General features: G+C 39.8%; 1 protein-coding gene across 14 annotated transcripts in view; it reads left to right on the top strand.

The window, feature by feature from the left end:
• Window positions 1-14,762, top strand: part of LOC101595257 (multidrug resistance protein 2-like) — a 114,326-nt gene that overhangs the window by 47,395 nt on the left and 52,169 nt on the right. For 11 of the 14 annotated variants that reach the window (XM_045160420.1, XM_045160426.1, XM_004662293.2 and 8 more), the window contains 4 exons: window positions 3,941-4,114; window positions 5,746-5,892; window positions 6,771-6,878; window positions 10,556-10,633. In XM_045160420.1, coding sequence (XP_045016355.1) covers window positions 3,941-4,114; window positions 5,746-5,892; window positions 6,771-6,878; window positions 10,556-10,633 — 507 coding nt within the window. The remainder of the gene's footprint in view (window positions 1-3,940; window positions 4,115-5,745; window positions 5,893-6,770; window positions 6,879-10,555; window positions 10,634-14,762) is intronic. The other 3 variants (XM_045160425.1, XM_045160422.1, XM_045160421.1) reach the window with 3 other exon arrangements.

Raw genomic sequence — 14,762 nt, 5'->3', positions numbered from 1 at the left:
TGCGAGGATTTTTGCCTTTCCATATGAAATTTGAGATCATTTTCTCTATTTCTTTTGAAGAACACTGTTAGCATTTTAATTGGCATTGCATTTAATCTGTATATTGCCTTTGGTAGGATTGCCATCTTCACAATGTTAATTCTGCCTATCCAGGAGCATGGGAGGTCTTTACATTTTCTCAAGTCCTCCTCAATTTCTTTTTAAAGTGTTTTTATGTTTTCGCTGTATAGATCTTTCACTTCCTTGGTTAACATTATTCCAAGATATTTTTGCTGTTGTTGTTGCTATTGAAAATGGGACTATGTCCCTTATCTTTATTGTATCTTTGTCATTTGCATATAGAAAGGCTACTGTTTTTTGTTCATTGATTTTGTATCCTGCTACTTTGCTATAGGAGTTAATCACCTTCAGAAGTTTTGGGATGGAGTCAGTCTCGTGGGTCTCTTACATATACAATCATGTCAACAGCGAATAGAGCTAACTTAACTTCTTCCTTTCCAAATTGTATCCATTTTATTTCCTTCTCCTGTCTTATTGCTTGAGCTAGGACTTTCAGTACTATATTGAAGAGCAGAGGTGAGAGTGGACAACCCTGTCTTGTTAAGATATGAACCAACCATGTCAATTCTCTCCAATGTTGTGATCATGAAGTGATGTTACAACACATCAAAAACATTATCCAACTTGACCAAGTGGGATTCATCCCAGGAACACAGGGGTGGTTCAAGATATGGCAATCTGTCAATGTAATACACCACATAAACACGTTAAACACAAAAACCACATGATGATTTCGATAGATGCAGAAAAGACCTTTGATAAGATACAACTGACTATATTCTCCAGAGCTAGAATTTCAGCCTGGTTTTTCTTCAGTATTTATATTTCCTTACTCATGTCTTATAATGACCTCCTTATTACATGAAGCTTGTTTCTTGTGTTCTCTTTCAGAAGTTTGTTTACTTCTTTAATTCCTTTGTTTCCTTCTTTGATTCCTTTCATTTCCTCTTTGAGTATAGATATCATCATTTTTTAAAAAAATCTTTGTCAGGCATTTCATATAGAACAGTCTCATTGGTGATCATTTCTGATGGATTTATAATTTTTGGTGGGGTTGTATTGTCTTAATTCTTTGAGTTTCTTGTATTGTAAATAGTGAGTTTTGCATCCTGAGTCGATTTGATGCTTGGGTTTTCTACTTATCTGCAATGTTCTTTATATACAATCCACCTTTATATACTTTCAGGATCCACCTTTATATACTTTCAGGATATGAGTTTAAGGTACTAGGTGTAGCTCTTGTACCCCAATCCAGCTTCAGAAGTAATCCTAGGTGTTGCATTTGCTTGCTAAGCAAGTATTCTAGTGGACTGGGTGGCAGAACTTACTGGCAAATTCTGAACTTCAACTCATCAATATACACATTCAATAAAAACCAGCACAAAGTATGCAATTGTGGGGATTAAAACAGATAGTCTTATAAAGCCAAAATCTCTATGGGTGTGTGTTGCTCTATACCCTTAATCTTGTTAGCTGGAAGGTAGAGATTTCTGTTCTGAATTGGGTTCCAGGTTAGCCTGGATCTGGATCAGACTCTGCCCCCAGTAATGACAGAAGCAAAAGACATAGGCCCTATAAATATGAATGCATAAAAGGCAATAATATTCAACCCCCAAATACAGTTTACTTGAAAATAGTAAAGCCAACCAAGAATATACAACCCATAACCTTCCCTGACAAGGAAAGTGAGATTAGCTTTTCCATTGCAGGCCTATGTACCTGTATCCCTTTCAGTAGCTCATTAGTTGACCTTCAGATTTCATAACTTTGCAAGAAGGCTGATGAAGTTGAACTATCCCCTTGTTTGGGCTCTGCTGATGCTTCTTGGCACACCTGGCGAGGCAGTGCCCAGTGGGTGTGCAGATTGTGTGGATAGGCGGGTGCAAGCGCCTCAGGGGGATTCTGGCCATTTTCCTCCTTTCTGATGGGTCTTGGTCTCTTCAACTTCTCCTCTGTGTCTAAGAATAACCTATACTCCTTTACTTTTCAGAAGAAGAGTATATTTTGCTAGGGTTTTGCTTAAATCCCTGCCTAGGCTGGTTTGGCATGGCTTCTATGCCACCATGTTGCCCAGAACCCTTAAAAACCTTTAACAGGGCTTAGTGGTGCCCTACCCACTAATCTTTGCTAGGCCCATGTGTCTACTGAGCATCTGAATGGTGGTTACTCTGAACTGAAATATTTTAAGTAGAAAGTGTACACTGGATTCTGAATGCTTATTACAAAATAATGAAAAACATCCCAATAGTTTTTTATTGTTACATAGTGAAAGGATAATATCATTGTGTAACAATAATATCTTGGATTTATTGGGCAAAATATGTAATTTACATTGATTTTAACCCCTTCACATTTTTTTACAAGCCAACACTAAACTCACTTTATTCGAGAATGAACACAATGTACAAAAAAGTATGCTTATATTGTAAAAATATGTCACTATTATCTTCTGAGTGCTGATCAGAAGTTACTTGAAACAAAATCAAGGCAAAGTCTCTGAAATGAAACCGCTCTAATTTAGTACCGAAAGTGAAGCTAATGTACTCACAAAACATCTTCAAGGCCCGCTGGGGATGTAGAACCCAGCACTCCCCCTCTACTACTGGCACCACCATGGCTGTACTGTGGGAAAGCTCCTCCTTACCGACATGCTGCGATTGTGCTACCATATTAACTCTTTCCTGCTTCCCTTTCTCGCCAGTGTTAGCCAAGCGTTCACAAGCTAATGAGTTTGGTGTATGAAACTCTTATTAGCTTCATTGTAGAAATGAGATGCGTTGCTAGGGGGAATCAAGCTCCCGTGGTTTACAACACTGTTCATGAAAGGGGGAATCTGCTTTTACTGCCAATGTCCTGGAGCTTCCATAGAACACTACATGCCAGGTTTGTCTGTGTAGTTTTCCCACTGGTACCTTCCCAGGGAAGGCCCAGGGACTGGTGCCTGTGCTGTGAGGTCAGCAGGGCCTCTGGCTTACTATGAGGTAGCCTCCAACAGTGACTGCTCTGAGAGCAGCAAAAAGAGCAACTGGGGACAAGGGACAATGGCCCCCTGTACTGTTTTGATCCCTTCATATTTTTTAATTTTCATATATTTACTGATTTAAGAGAGAGTGTGAGAGAGAAAGAATTCGCACACCAGGGCCTCTGCCATTGCAATTGCCCTCCAGACACTTGTGCCACCTAGTGGGCATGTGCAACCTTGAGCTTGCCTTACTTTTGTGCATGTGGGTTATGTGGGTTCTGGAGAGTTGAACATGAGTCCTTAGGCTTCACAGGCAAATGCCTTAACCACTAAACCATCTCTCCAGCCCTCCTTTCACATTTTTTTAAAATTTATTTATTTGAGAGTGACAGACACAGAGAGAAAGACAGATAGAGGGAGAGAGAGAGAATGGGCACACCAGGGCTTCCAGCCTCTGCAAACGAACTCCAGATGCATGCGCCCCCTTGTGCATCTGGCTAACGTGGGACCTGGGGAACAGAGCCTCGAACTGGGGTCCTTAGGCTTCACAGGCAAGCGCTTAACCGCTAAGCCATTTCTCCAGCCCTCCTTTCACATTTTTTAAATGTAGCTACTAGAAAAATTTAAATGGCAAGTGTGACTCACATTATGGTTTTCACCACATTTCTATTGATAGTATTTATCCAAAACAGTTGCATTGAGTGAAATACTACAGAAAGAAGATGATAAGATTCAGTGGTAATCCTTCTTATTCAGTAGTTTTCATTCCAAATGTATCACATAGGAAGAAATAGAATTTTACTTCATTTTTCACTATAATTAAGCAAATTTTAATTTTCTCAATACTGATGTCTAATAATCCATTTCCATTGGTTAATTGAGCCTGACCAGTGTATGTATATTCCTTGTTTATTTTAGACAAGAGGAACTGAAGCCGAGTTAGAAAATGAAGTTTATGAACCAAGAAGTCAAACTGAGACCTTTGAATTGTTTTCAGAAGACTCAGGATCTCCTCTAGTAAGAAGACTAACTCACCAGAGTATGCATGGTCCACAAGCCGAAGACAAAAAGCTTAGTACAAAAGAGGCCCTGGTATGTGTGAGGCTGTAGTTTTATGTCCTGAATCCTACCATGGCTCTCCTGGTTGGGTGGGATGGGATAGGAGTAGGAAAGGGAATAATATAAAACTGTCTAGAATTCTTCTGTCCTGTTCTCCAGAGTGTTCAAGGAACCAAAATAGCACAATTTTATACTCATTTTAGAATTTAAGAATAAATATTAATACAATTCTTTAAAGATTTTTTGGTGCTGGAGATTTAGCACTAGATCTTACATATGCAAGGTAGGGACTATGCCATTGAGCTACATCTTTTGTCCTTCCTTTTCTTTTTCTTTTTCTTTTTCTTTCTTTCTTTTTTTTTTTTTTTTTTGCTTTAGAGAGAGAGAGAGAGAGAGAGAGAGAGAGAGACAGAATTGGTGCACCAGGACCTCAGCCACTGCAATTGAATTCCAGACACTTGCACTACTTAGTGGTCATGTGCATCCTTGCGCTCGCCTCCCCTTTTGTGCATCTGGCCTACATGGGGTCTGGAGAGCCAAACACAGGTCATTATGCTTTGCAGGCAAGCGCCTTAACTGATAAGCCATCTCTCTAGCCCTCTAACCCTTCCTTTTAATATCTATTTCATCAGGTAAACATTGCCCTTTTTTGTATGCCATTTTATCCTCCATATGCATATGAACAAACAGATTATCTAGAATCTAGTCATAATAGTTTTAAGTTAATATATAGCTACCAAAATTATTTCTTAAATTTATTTATTTGAGACAGGGAGAGGGAAAGAGAGAGAGAGAGAGCAAGAGAGAGCACACCAGGGCCTCAGTCACTGAAAATGAACTCCATATGTGTGTGCCCCCTTGTGCACATGTGCAACATTGTGCAGTTGCATCACTGTGTGTCTGGCTTATGTGGGATCTGCAGATTTAAACATGAGGCTTTGCAGGCAAGCACCTTAACCACTAACCCATTTCTCCAGACCTCAAGATTTTCTGAATTATTATTTGCAAGCAGAGGCAAAGGGAGTAAATGGACACAACAGTGCCACCTGCCACTGCAAAAAAACTCTAGATGCATATGCCATTTGATACATCTGGCTTTACAAGGGTACTGGGGAATTGAACCCAAGCCAGAAAGCTCTGTAAGCAAGCACCTTTAACTACTGAGCCATCTCTCCACACTGTACATCAGCTTCACAAGGGTACTGGGGAATAGAACCCAGGCCATTGGGCTCTACAAACAAGCACCTTTAACTGCTAAGCCATCTCTCAAGCTTCCCTCCTCAAAAATTATGTTAGTGGGTATTAGATTAGAAGCACATATTCTTTATAACCTCATATGATAGGACAGTTTAGTAATTTTTTAAAAAGAAATTATAATGGGTATTCCAATATTAAAATTTCTTTTCCATTTATCCCTAATTGTTATATTTTTGTCATCTTCTAAGCATTGGGCCAAGCATTAGTGTTAGTAGCCACATTGGCCCATTTTATACAAAATGAAGGGGTCACGTAACAGTCTGTCAGTGCTTTTTAGAATTAGAATTTTGAATTGCTATCAACCAATAAAGAATAAAAACAAGATGAATTCATTCAAAATTTGACATGGAATGTGCATAAATTATCAAGTTTTTAAACTGACTTTTGTAATATTGTATGATGTCTAGGAAGAAAATGTACCTCCAGCTTCCTTTTGGAGAATCCTAAATCTGAATTTAACAGAATGGCCTTATTTAATAGTTGGTGTGTTTTGTGCCACTATAAATGGAGTTATGCAGCCAGCATTTTCTATAGTGTTTTCAAGGATTGTAGGGGTGAGTTATTATGCCCATTTGTTTGTATTTATATGTTGTTACCATCTGAAGAATGAATGAAGTGCTCCTATTTGTACCATTGAACTAAGCCATACACACATGTATGCCATGCCTCCTTAACTTCAAATCCTTCAGATTGATGATGGGTGAATAGATACCTGGTTTGGAAGAGGAAAGCTAAGTCAAGAAAAACAAACTTTATTTTTGCAAAGTATAAAGTTTTCTGGGTTGGGCTAGAAGGGTATCTATTTTAACCAGACTTAGCCCTTGAGGGAGAGAGGCAATTTCTTTCCCTGTGGAGTGGTTGTTGTCTGTGTTCTTCTAGCCTCAAATATCCTTTAATACTTCTAATCATCTCTGGAAAGTTTTCCCTCTGTGATACTCAGTCAGCTGGCTACAACTATCACCTTGCTGTCTACCTGTCCCTCCTACAAGAATGCTGGCTCAGGAACTGCCTTTGTTTCTGAAAGGCTGAGTGAATACACCTCCTCTGGTTAGCAAGAGCCATCATCAGATTCTGTCCAGACACCATGGGACACTTTGACATGTCCACACAGGAAAACAGTGAGCTTTACCCACAGCACAGTTCCTTACCAAGGCTTCCAGGAGTATTTGTTTGCATTCCTCTTTGCACTATAGGCTGCCACTCATTACTCTTTAGAAGAAATCTCAGCACGAGAATATTGGATGTTTGTGAATGACAGATCCTCTGTGTCTCTAGGAAGGCAGATGGTGTGAAGGCAGTTCTCTGGAAGCTAACCCTGTCCCAGCAGACAAAGGGTCTCCTGACTCTCAAAACTGTGAATGAGAAATGGGGCAGTCAGAGTATGCTTTTCTCAGCAATGGAACTAACAACTTTCAAACACTTTTTTAAACAGGTTTTTACAAGAAATGATGATCCTGAAATAAAACGACAAAATTGTAACTTGTTTTCACTATTTTTTCTGGTCTTTGGAATTATTTCTTTTATTACGTATTTCCTTCAGGTAAATGTCTACATTGTTTTATTCACTTTGGGTGTACCTGCAAACATCTGTATAATTTCCCTGTTAATACAATTGCTCCTTTATTAATTTGGCTATAACAGCCATGTTGTTTTCCATCTTCAGACTTCCTTAACTTCTCACTACATACTTCTCCCCCACATGGAATTATTGATGTAATAATCATAGAAAAGAGATTGGTAGATCTAATATTGTGATTATGACCAAAAGATGGGCACTCAATAATGGGCTTTGGGGAACATCTGAATATAAGTTATGATGTAAATACTGCTGGTAAATTTAAATATTGCAAAAAAATGTCTTCCTATATTCTAAACACAACAAGCAATTAAAATAATTTTACAAGAAGATCACACTAGTTAAAAGGGGGTTTGAAAAGTTTATCATTCAGTGCTTGTTAAAGGAGAAAGAACCCTTTGAAGATGGGAGATTTTCAGTCCTAAAAATATATCCTGGGACTGAAGACATAAGTTAATGGTAAAGTGCTTGCTGGGCAAATATAAAAATGCCAAAAATGGCTGTGCATGCCTGCAACTCGAGCACTGGGGAAGTGGAGAAAGGAGGATCCCTGGGGTGCTGTGCATACATACCTATGTACACATGTTCACACACATGTTTACATGTATGACACACAAAAAGACCTGTAGAAAGCAGGTGCGGTTGCTAAAGGAGTAAGTGTTCTCAAGGCTTGGCGAAGTAAGGCACACACTGTGGATTTTGGTATTAGATCTAGGATTGGTTATCCAATTGTACATGTTCCCAATTATGTGTCCTTGAACAAATAAGTAATGTAAGCTATGTGAGCCTCAGTTTTTTATCTGTAAAATGGGAAAATGTTGCCTCTTCTTTGTTAGAAAAGTGCCCTGGCCTGTGTTAGCATTAGTAAAAGTAGTTTATTGAATAAATCAGTGTCAACTTACTAAGTTACTAACATATCAACATTAGTAAAAATAATGTATTGACTAAATAACTGTTAAACCAATGCAATATTTTAGCTAAAACTGGAAGTTTTCTTTAACACATTGTAAGTATCTCTTCATATTTTAATATTAGTAGATGAGGCATTGTTCTGAACATTAAAACAGGTAACACAACAACAACAAAAAAGAAAATGAAAATGTAAATGAAAAATATAAGTACTGAAAGTTTCATTGGGGAATTTCACTTTGGTGGAATATATGGGACACTGGGTACCTGCAAGGGTATCCTACCAACTGAACAGCACAGTGTAGAGAAGGCAGATGGCTCTGTGAAAAGCTGGTAAAGAGATTTGAGGCAGGCAGGCTTTTCTCTGGTTGCCCCTGCTTTGGCAGTTGGGATCCCAAGTCATATGGAGTGAAAGCAGTTCACCTATGACCTGGAGGCACTTGGGGAGCTTGATTCTTTCTTGACTGCCACACTGTGTGAGCACAGCCAATGGTCTCCTGGACCTCCACAGTGCAGAACACAGCCCATACCTGGAAAGGGTGATATGTCAAACTGCCCATCTGAGAACAGACAGGGAGCTCAGTGGGGACAAGAGCTCAGATTGTGGGTCCATCTTGGTCAGGACTCTCACAGACCTCAATTCAGACTTCAACTATGCCACTGTAGAGCTGTGGCTCTGGGTGACTTGCCAGCTACTCCAAACCTCTATTTCTTCAGAAACATGGTTGTAGCACTGTCACAGGTCTTCATGAAATAATGTATGTAAATATAGTGTCTGAGTAGTTAGCTCTACAGTAGTAACAGTAGTAATTTTCCCCATGTGAGAAGGACACTTCATATTCCACATTCTTCCATAGCAGAAACTGTCCTGTGATAATTTCCATGTGAACTCACACACTGCTAGTTTTAGGTTTAATCCCAATTCACCTAGGATTTTTCTTACTCTAACCCCTGAGTGGAAAGTATATATTAGTGGAAGGTCTGTAACATTGCAGTGTTGAGTAGAGAGCTGTGGTCGGTAAGACATTGTGTACCCTCTTTATATTGGCTATCTGAGGGGTTATGGCAACTTCAGTTACATGGCCTCTTTTTCTGACCACTTAGAAGACTTGGCTCTGTGTTGACTAGAGTTTGTGCATGTGTTTCTTTCCTCCCTGTCTATAATACCCAGCATGTGATGTAAAAACACAAAGGAACATACTGTTGCCCTCCTCTTTCTGTGACTGCAAGAGATCCAGGGCTGTGTCAGAGCCTCTTTTCCTTATGTTCCATTTAAACTCTTCCACTCTGCTTCCCCACCTGTAATCTCTATGTGCTGCCTCTTCCCAGTTTCAGATAGAAAGGAGAGTGCTGCTTCCTTCTAATCTGGTGTCCCCAAGCTCTTTGGAGGAAGGACTCAGTTGTCCTTCCTCCCCAGACATGGTGGTACACACACATTGTCCTGTCCTTTCTCAGTCTTTAGATTCCTTTTTTTTTATGAAGAGATTATGTTTTCACTGCACCATACCTCTTATTTCTAGTGCATGCCTCCTAATTATCAAATCTGTACACAGTAGCAGCAGCCACATTCCTCTGGATTTTCCCACCTCTCTTTTTTTCCTCAATTTTTATTAACATTTTCCATGACTATAAAAAGTATCCCATGGTAATCCCCCCCCCCACTTCCCCTTTGAAATTCCACTCTTGAGACACAGAGGAGGATGGCTCTGAAGGATGGGAAGATACAATGAAGATGGTTCTCTCTTGGTCACTCTTCCTCAACCTGTTCTGTTTTCAAACTTTTGGCTATTTATGATTGAAACTAAGAATTTGGTAACTGTTGCTGGGCATGGTGGCACATGCCTTTAATCCCAGCACTTGCGAGGCAGAGGTAGGAGGATCGCCATGAATTCAAGGCCACTCTGAGACTACATAGTAAATTCCAGGTGAGGCTGGGCTAGATCAAGACTCTACCTCAAAAAAAAAAAAAAAAGAAAGAAAGAAAGAAAGAAAGAAAGAAAGAAAGAAAGAAAGAAAGAAAAAAGAATATGATAACTTTGTTCTCAGCATCCTTCATGGGTAGATGAATGTAAATACTTTTCCCCAGATCTCACTGCAAGTTCTTGTGTAATTGTTAACAACACCCCATTTCTCTCCCAGAAGTATTCCAGTTATATGATAATTTAGGTAGGCACTGTGCTTTGGTTTTCCTCTATCTTTGGAAGCTTTCTGAGTGAGAGACCCTTGTTAGGAAAATAAATAGAGCCAGGAATGGGAGACAAAGAAATACATTTGTAATAAACCTCTGGTCTACTAGCTGGGAGTTGCAGAATTACTTTCAAAACTGGGCTCTGCTGGTCCTGCTCCCATTGCACTACACATATTCCCATACACTAGAGTATATAGTCATAGAAATACAACAAACATAAGGAATGAGGTTTTGTGCCTTTGTCTAACATCCTGCCTTGGAAGTGATATCAATCCCCCTTCTGTTGTGTAACTACTATTTGACAAGTCTTCTGCATGGCATGTTTGCATTCTTTATTTTTAAATTTTTATTTAGTTATTTATGTGTTGGGGGGGGGGCAGGTACCAGGGCCACTTGCTACTACAAATATCAGATGCTTGTACCATGTTGTGTATTTGACTTTCATGGTGGCTTGGGAATTGAACTCAGGACCATCAGGCTTTGCAAGAAAGCTACTTGAACCATTGAGCCATCTTCCCAGCCTCCATCTTCTAATTTTTCACAGGGATACACATTTGGCAAAGCTGGAGAGATCCTCACCAAGCGGCTCCGATACATGGTCTTCAAGTCCATGCTGAGGCAGGTATGGCTGTTGAGGTTGCACTATGGTATGTTTATAACTTCACACTTGAGCCCTATGCACCCAGGTGTTGCAAGTTCTGACAGGTTGCTCAGGTTGAAGTCCCATGTTTGTCCTCTCTGAGACTCATTTTATGAATTCAGGTGAACCATGTGCTTACACCCTGCAGTATTTGTGCTTCAGGCATGCATAAAAAACTGCACTGGATTCCCCTCCAGTCTTTGGTGTCAGCAGTAGGAGGCCATGTAAGCATAAGTGATCTCAAGTACTCTTCCTTTCCTCATCTCTTTCCTTCTTTCTCCGGTGTACTCTGTTATGACTCTCTACACACTATAGGACACTCTTTACACCTGTCATTCCACAAATCCAAACTCATCCCCATGTCCCATTCCTTATTATCCAGTATCTTTACCCCAATGAAATATACATTAACTAATGTCACAGTGTTAATTGCTGACAAGGTCTTAATAGAATCTCACATTTTGTACCTCAAAGACCCTAACAACAGACTATGTGAATATTTTTCAGGGAAAAAGAAGAAATAGGATTAGGAGAATGGATCCCAGGACAGCCCAGTTGAAAGAGGAAATTTTAATGGTCACATAAATTTTATATGTGACTTGAAACTTTCTATAATAAGTCATGATTTGCCATTGAATAAAATGTTGCTCTAGCAGCCTGCCCCAGGTAGACCAAGGGTGCTTGTACCTGTTTAAAAATGCATGTTTGCTATGTTTGGGTATCTGGAGAACATTGATATCTCTCCAGCTGTTTTAATAAGGAATAAGGAGTACCATATTCCTTTCCAAGTCTTCCCACCACCACTTAAAAAGATACTTGTGTTTGCTTTTTGGTGAGGGTAACAGTCAGTATTGCATCTGACAATTGAGAAAGCAGTAATTTTGAAAGTTCTGTTCTTGGACTTTCTGGTCAAGCCATATTCATCACTGAGATTACTCCTAGGCTCAAGGCACCACATTCCCCATTATTGCACCAGTCTCTATACCAGATCCATTATACAATGAGAGCCAAGGGGACAGGGTGGAACGGTTCTTAAAATGTCCTCTGCAGAAATTATTCAATGGAACCCCAAAATATCAAAGCCACTGCTTACAAAGTGTTTTACTAAGTTTTGTAATGCATTCAAAACTGAGTGGGCCCAGCCTCCAAGAAAGTCACATTTAAGTGGGGAAGAATTAAGCACCAGAGAATACTTAGGAGGAAATGAATACAGGGTATAATGAAATTTTTTCTTGAGAACATTACTGTATGAGCATATTGAAATTGCTCATATTTCTCTCAGATTATAACTCTCATTTCTCCTTTCTCCTACCCCCATACTACTGTGTGCCCCCCTCAGTGGGATTATCAGTATTCACTGTGAATCATGAATGTACTCTTCTGTGTCTGTAGGGGGAACAATGCCTCAGAGTCCACCTTTGCCACCCCGTGCCTCTTATATTCTTTCTAGACCCTCTTCTGCAATCTTCCCTGAGTTCTGGAGGGTGTGTTCTAAGTCTTCTTTACTGCTGAACTCTTGGAAAACTCTGATTTTCTACTTTAGTGAGTTTTGTGTCTCCTCAGTATCTACCACCATCTACCTGGGGAAGGTTATCTGGCTAGCAATGAGTACAGCACTCATATCTCATGTGGTACTTCCTCTCCCTCACAGATATGATAGAGGTGACTTCTGGTATTGGGCAGTTGGCTTTTTATTTCTTGTTAGTCTGATGGGTCTTAGGTCTCCCCAATATTTTCTGCCACCTGTAAAAAGCATATTTTCTATCCAAGACTGAGAGTAGCATAGAACATAGAGGATAATTTTTTAATTTTTATTTATTTATTTGTTTATGAGAGAGAGAGAGAGAGAGAGAGAAAATGAGAGAGAGAGTAGGCACACCAGGTCCTCTAGCCACTGCAAAGAACTCCAGTTTCATGTGCCACCATGTGCATCTGGCTTATGTGGATTCTGGGGAGTTGAACCTGGTTCCTTAGATTTTTCAGTGAGTGCTTTAACCACTAAGCCATCTCTCCAGGCCACTAGAAGACTTTTTGATGGGCATTGTCTCTCCTTTTAGCCAAAGAACCATAGAAACTTTAGAGTGTATGATCTTCCAAGACATAGGCTTCTAACTTGGGTATCAGTCCCAGAATCAGGTGGAATTCCCTCCAACTGAGCAAGCTTCATATGTAATCAGAGAGCAGTTGATTACCTCCATAGCCTGTGTGCCACTATTGCACCACTGTCCACACCTTTCCTGGCTGATTGAATTTGCAGCTTGCAGTACCCACTGCTTGTCCATGCTGTTGGTGACTTTTGTTCCTCAGCAGCTTGCATAATTTTTTCCAACACTATGACAGGTAGCAAGTAGGAAGCTGGCTCTCATCTCAGTTCCAGCTAGATCTTTCAGTACCCCGTGTCTGTACCCTGTGATGTCATTAGCAGTTTGGGTCTTATACCATTTAACTGTGGTGGTTAATGTGCTTTGTCAATGGCCTGCATTGTTTTGGGAACCTCATGAGCCTCCCTCACCACTACGAGAAGTAACCTATTTTTGGCACTGGGATTTACTAGCAACAGCCTGTGTTTTAAGATAGAGTATTTTTCATGCCTGCATGGTACTTTTGCCCAATTTCCACCCATTCTCTCTCTCTTTCTCTTTTCCTGTGCCTGCCTCACACTCTTTCTAAGAAACAAGTATTTTAATTAGCTAACCAAGGGGTAGATTTCTTTTTGGTTTTGTTTTTCAACATAAGGTCTTGCTCTAGCCCAGGTTAACCTGGAATTCACTATGTAGTCTCAGGCTGGCCTCCAATCATAGCAACCATCCTACCACTGCTTCCTGAGTGCTAGGATTAAGGGCGTGTGCCACCATGCTTGTCAGGGAGATAGGGGAATGGGTGTCAGGGCCTCTAGCCACTGCAAACAAAGGAGATAAGCATGCACCACTTTTTGCATCTGGCTTTACCTAGGTACTGGGAAATTGAACTTAGGTCTTTAGACTTTGCAGGCAAGTAACTTAATCACTAAACCATCTTTGAAGCTCCAAGCAGTATATTTATATGGTACTGATTCATGACTCATTAGTTTTTGTATCTACTCCCTGTATTACCCCTGCACCTGTATTCTGTCCTTCCACCTGCCTGTCCTCTTATCCCTCCCTGCTTCTTTTCTCACCAAGCCTCATTCTAGCTTCATTACTGATGCTTACTACAACTTAACAAAGAAATAATCAAACTGTTCAATGTCAGGATCCACATATGACAGGAAACATGCAGTATTTGTTTTTTTGAGTCTAAGTAACTTCAGTATATTTTTTCTAGTTCTGTCCATTTTCCTGAAAATTTCCTAATTTCACTTTAACTTATTGATGAGTAAAATTCTATTGTGCATATGTAACATGTTTTCAGTATCTATTCATCAGTTGATGGGCATCTGGGCTTATTCCATTTCCTAGATATTGTGAACAGAGCAGCAGCAAACATGGCTGAGCAAGAGTAGTATCTTTAGGATATAGGATTGGGGGTGGTATAGCTGGTCAAATGGTAGATCTATTTTTAGATTCTTGAGAAACCTCTCCATACTGATTGCCAAATGGCTATACGTGTTTGCAATCCCATCACCTGTATGAGGGTTCCCCTTTCCCTACACCCCACCAGCATTTGTTGGCATTTGAATTTTTGATGATAGCCATTCTGGGCAGAATGAAACAGAACCTCAAAATAGTGTTAATTTGTACTTCTGTGTTATCGCTAAAGATATTGAATATCTGTTTAGATGCTTATTGGGCATTTGTATTTCTTCCTTAAAGAACTCTTGTCGGCTCCCCCTGATCCATTTTTTGAGTGGGTTGATTGACTTTCATTTATTGTTCAGGTTTTTGTGTTCTTTGCATATTCTAAATATTAAACCTCTATCAGATGTATAGCTGGTGAAGATTTTTCCAGTCCTGTAGATTGTCTATTGACTCTGCTGATGGTTTGATAGGTGTAAAATATCTTTGTAGCTTCATGAGATCCCAGTGGTTGAGCATTTGTCTTATACTCTGGGCTACTGGAATGTTCTTCATAGTTTTTCTTCTAGTTTTTCATTTTTCGTTGTTATATTGAGGTCCTTGATCCATTTGTAGTT

The sequence above is a fragment of the Jaculus jaculus genome, chromosome 10, assembly GCF_020740685.1.
Source record: "Jaculus jaculus isolate mJacJac1 chromosome 10, mJacJac1.mat.Y.cur, whole genome shotgun sequence".
NCBI classification, from domain to species: Eukaryota; Metazoa; Chordata; class Mammalia; order Rodentia; family Dipodidae; genus Jaculus; species Jaculus jaculus.
This window is presented reverse-complemented; position numbering and strand designations above follow the sequence as displayed.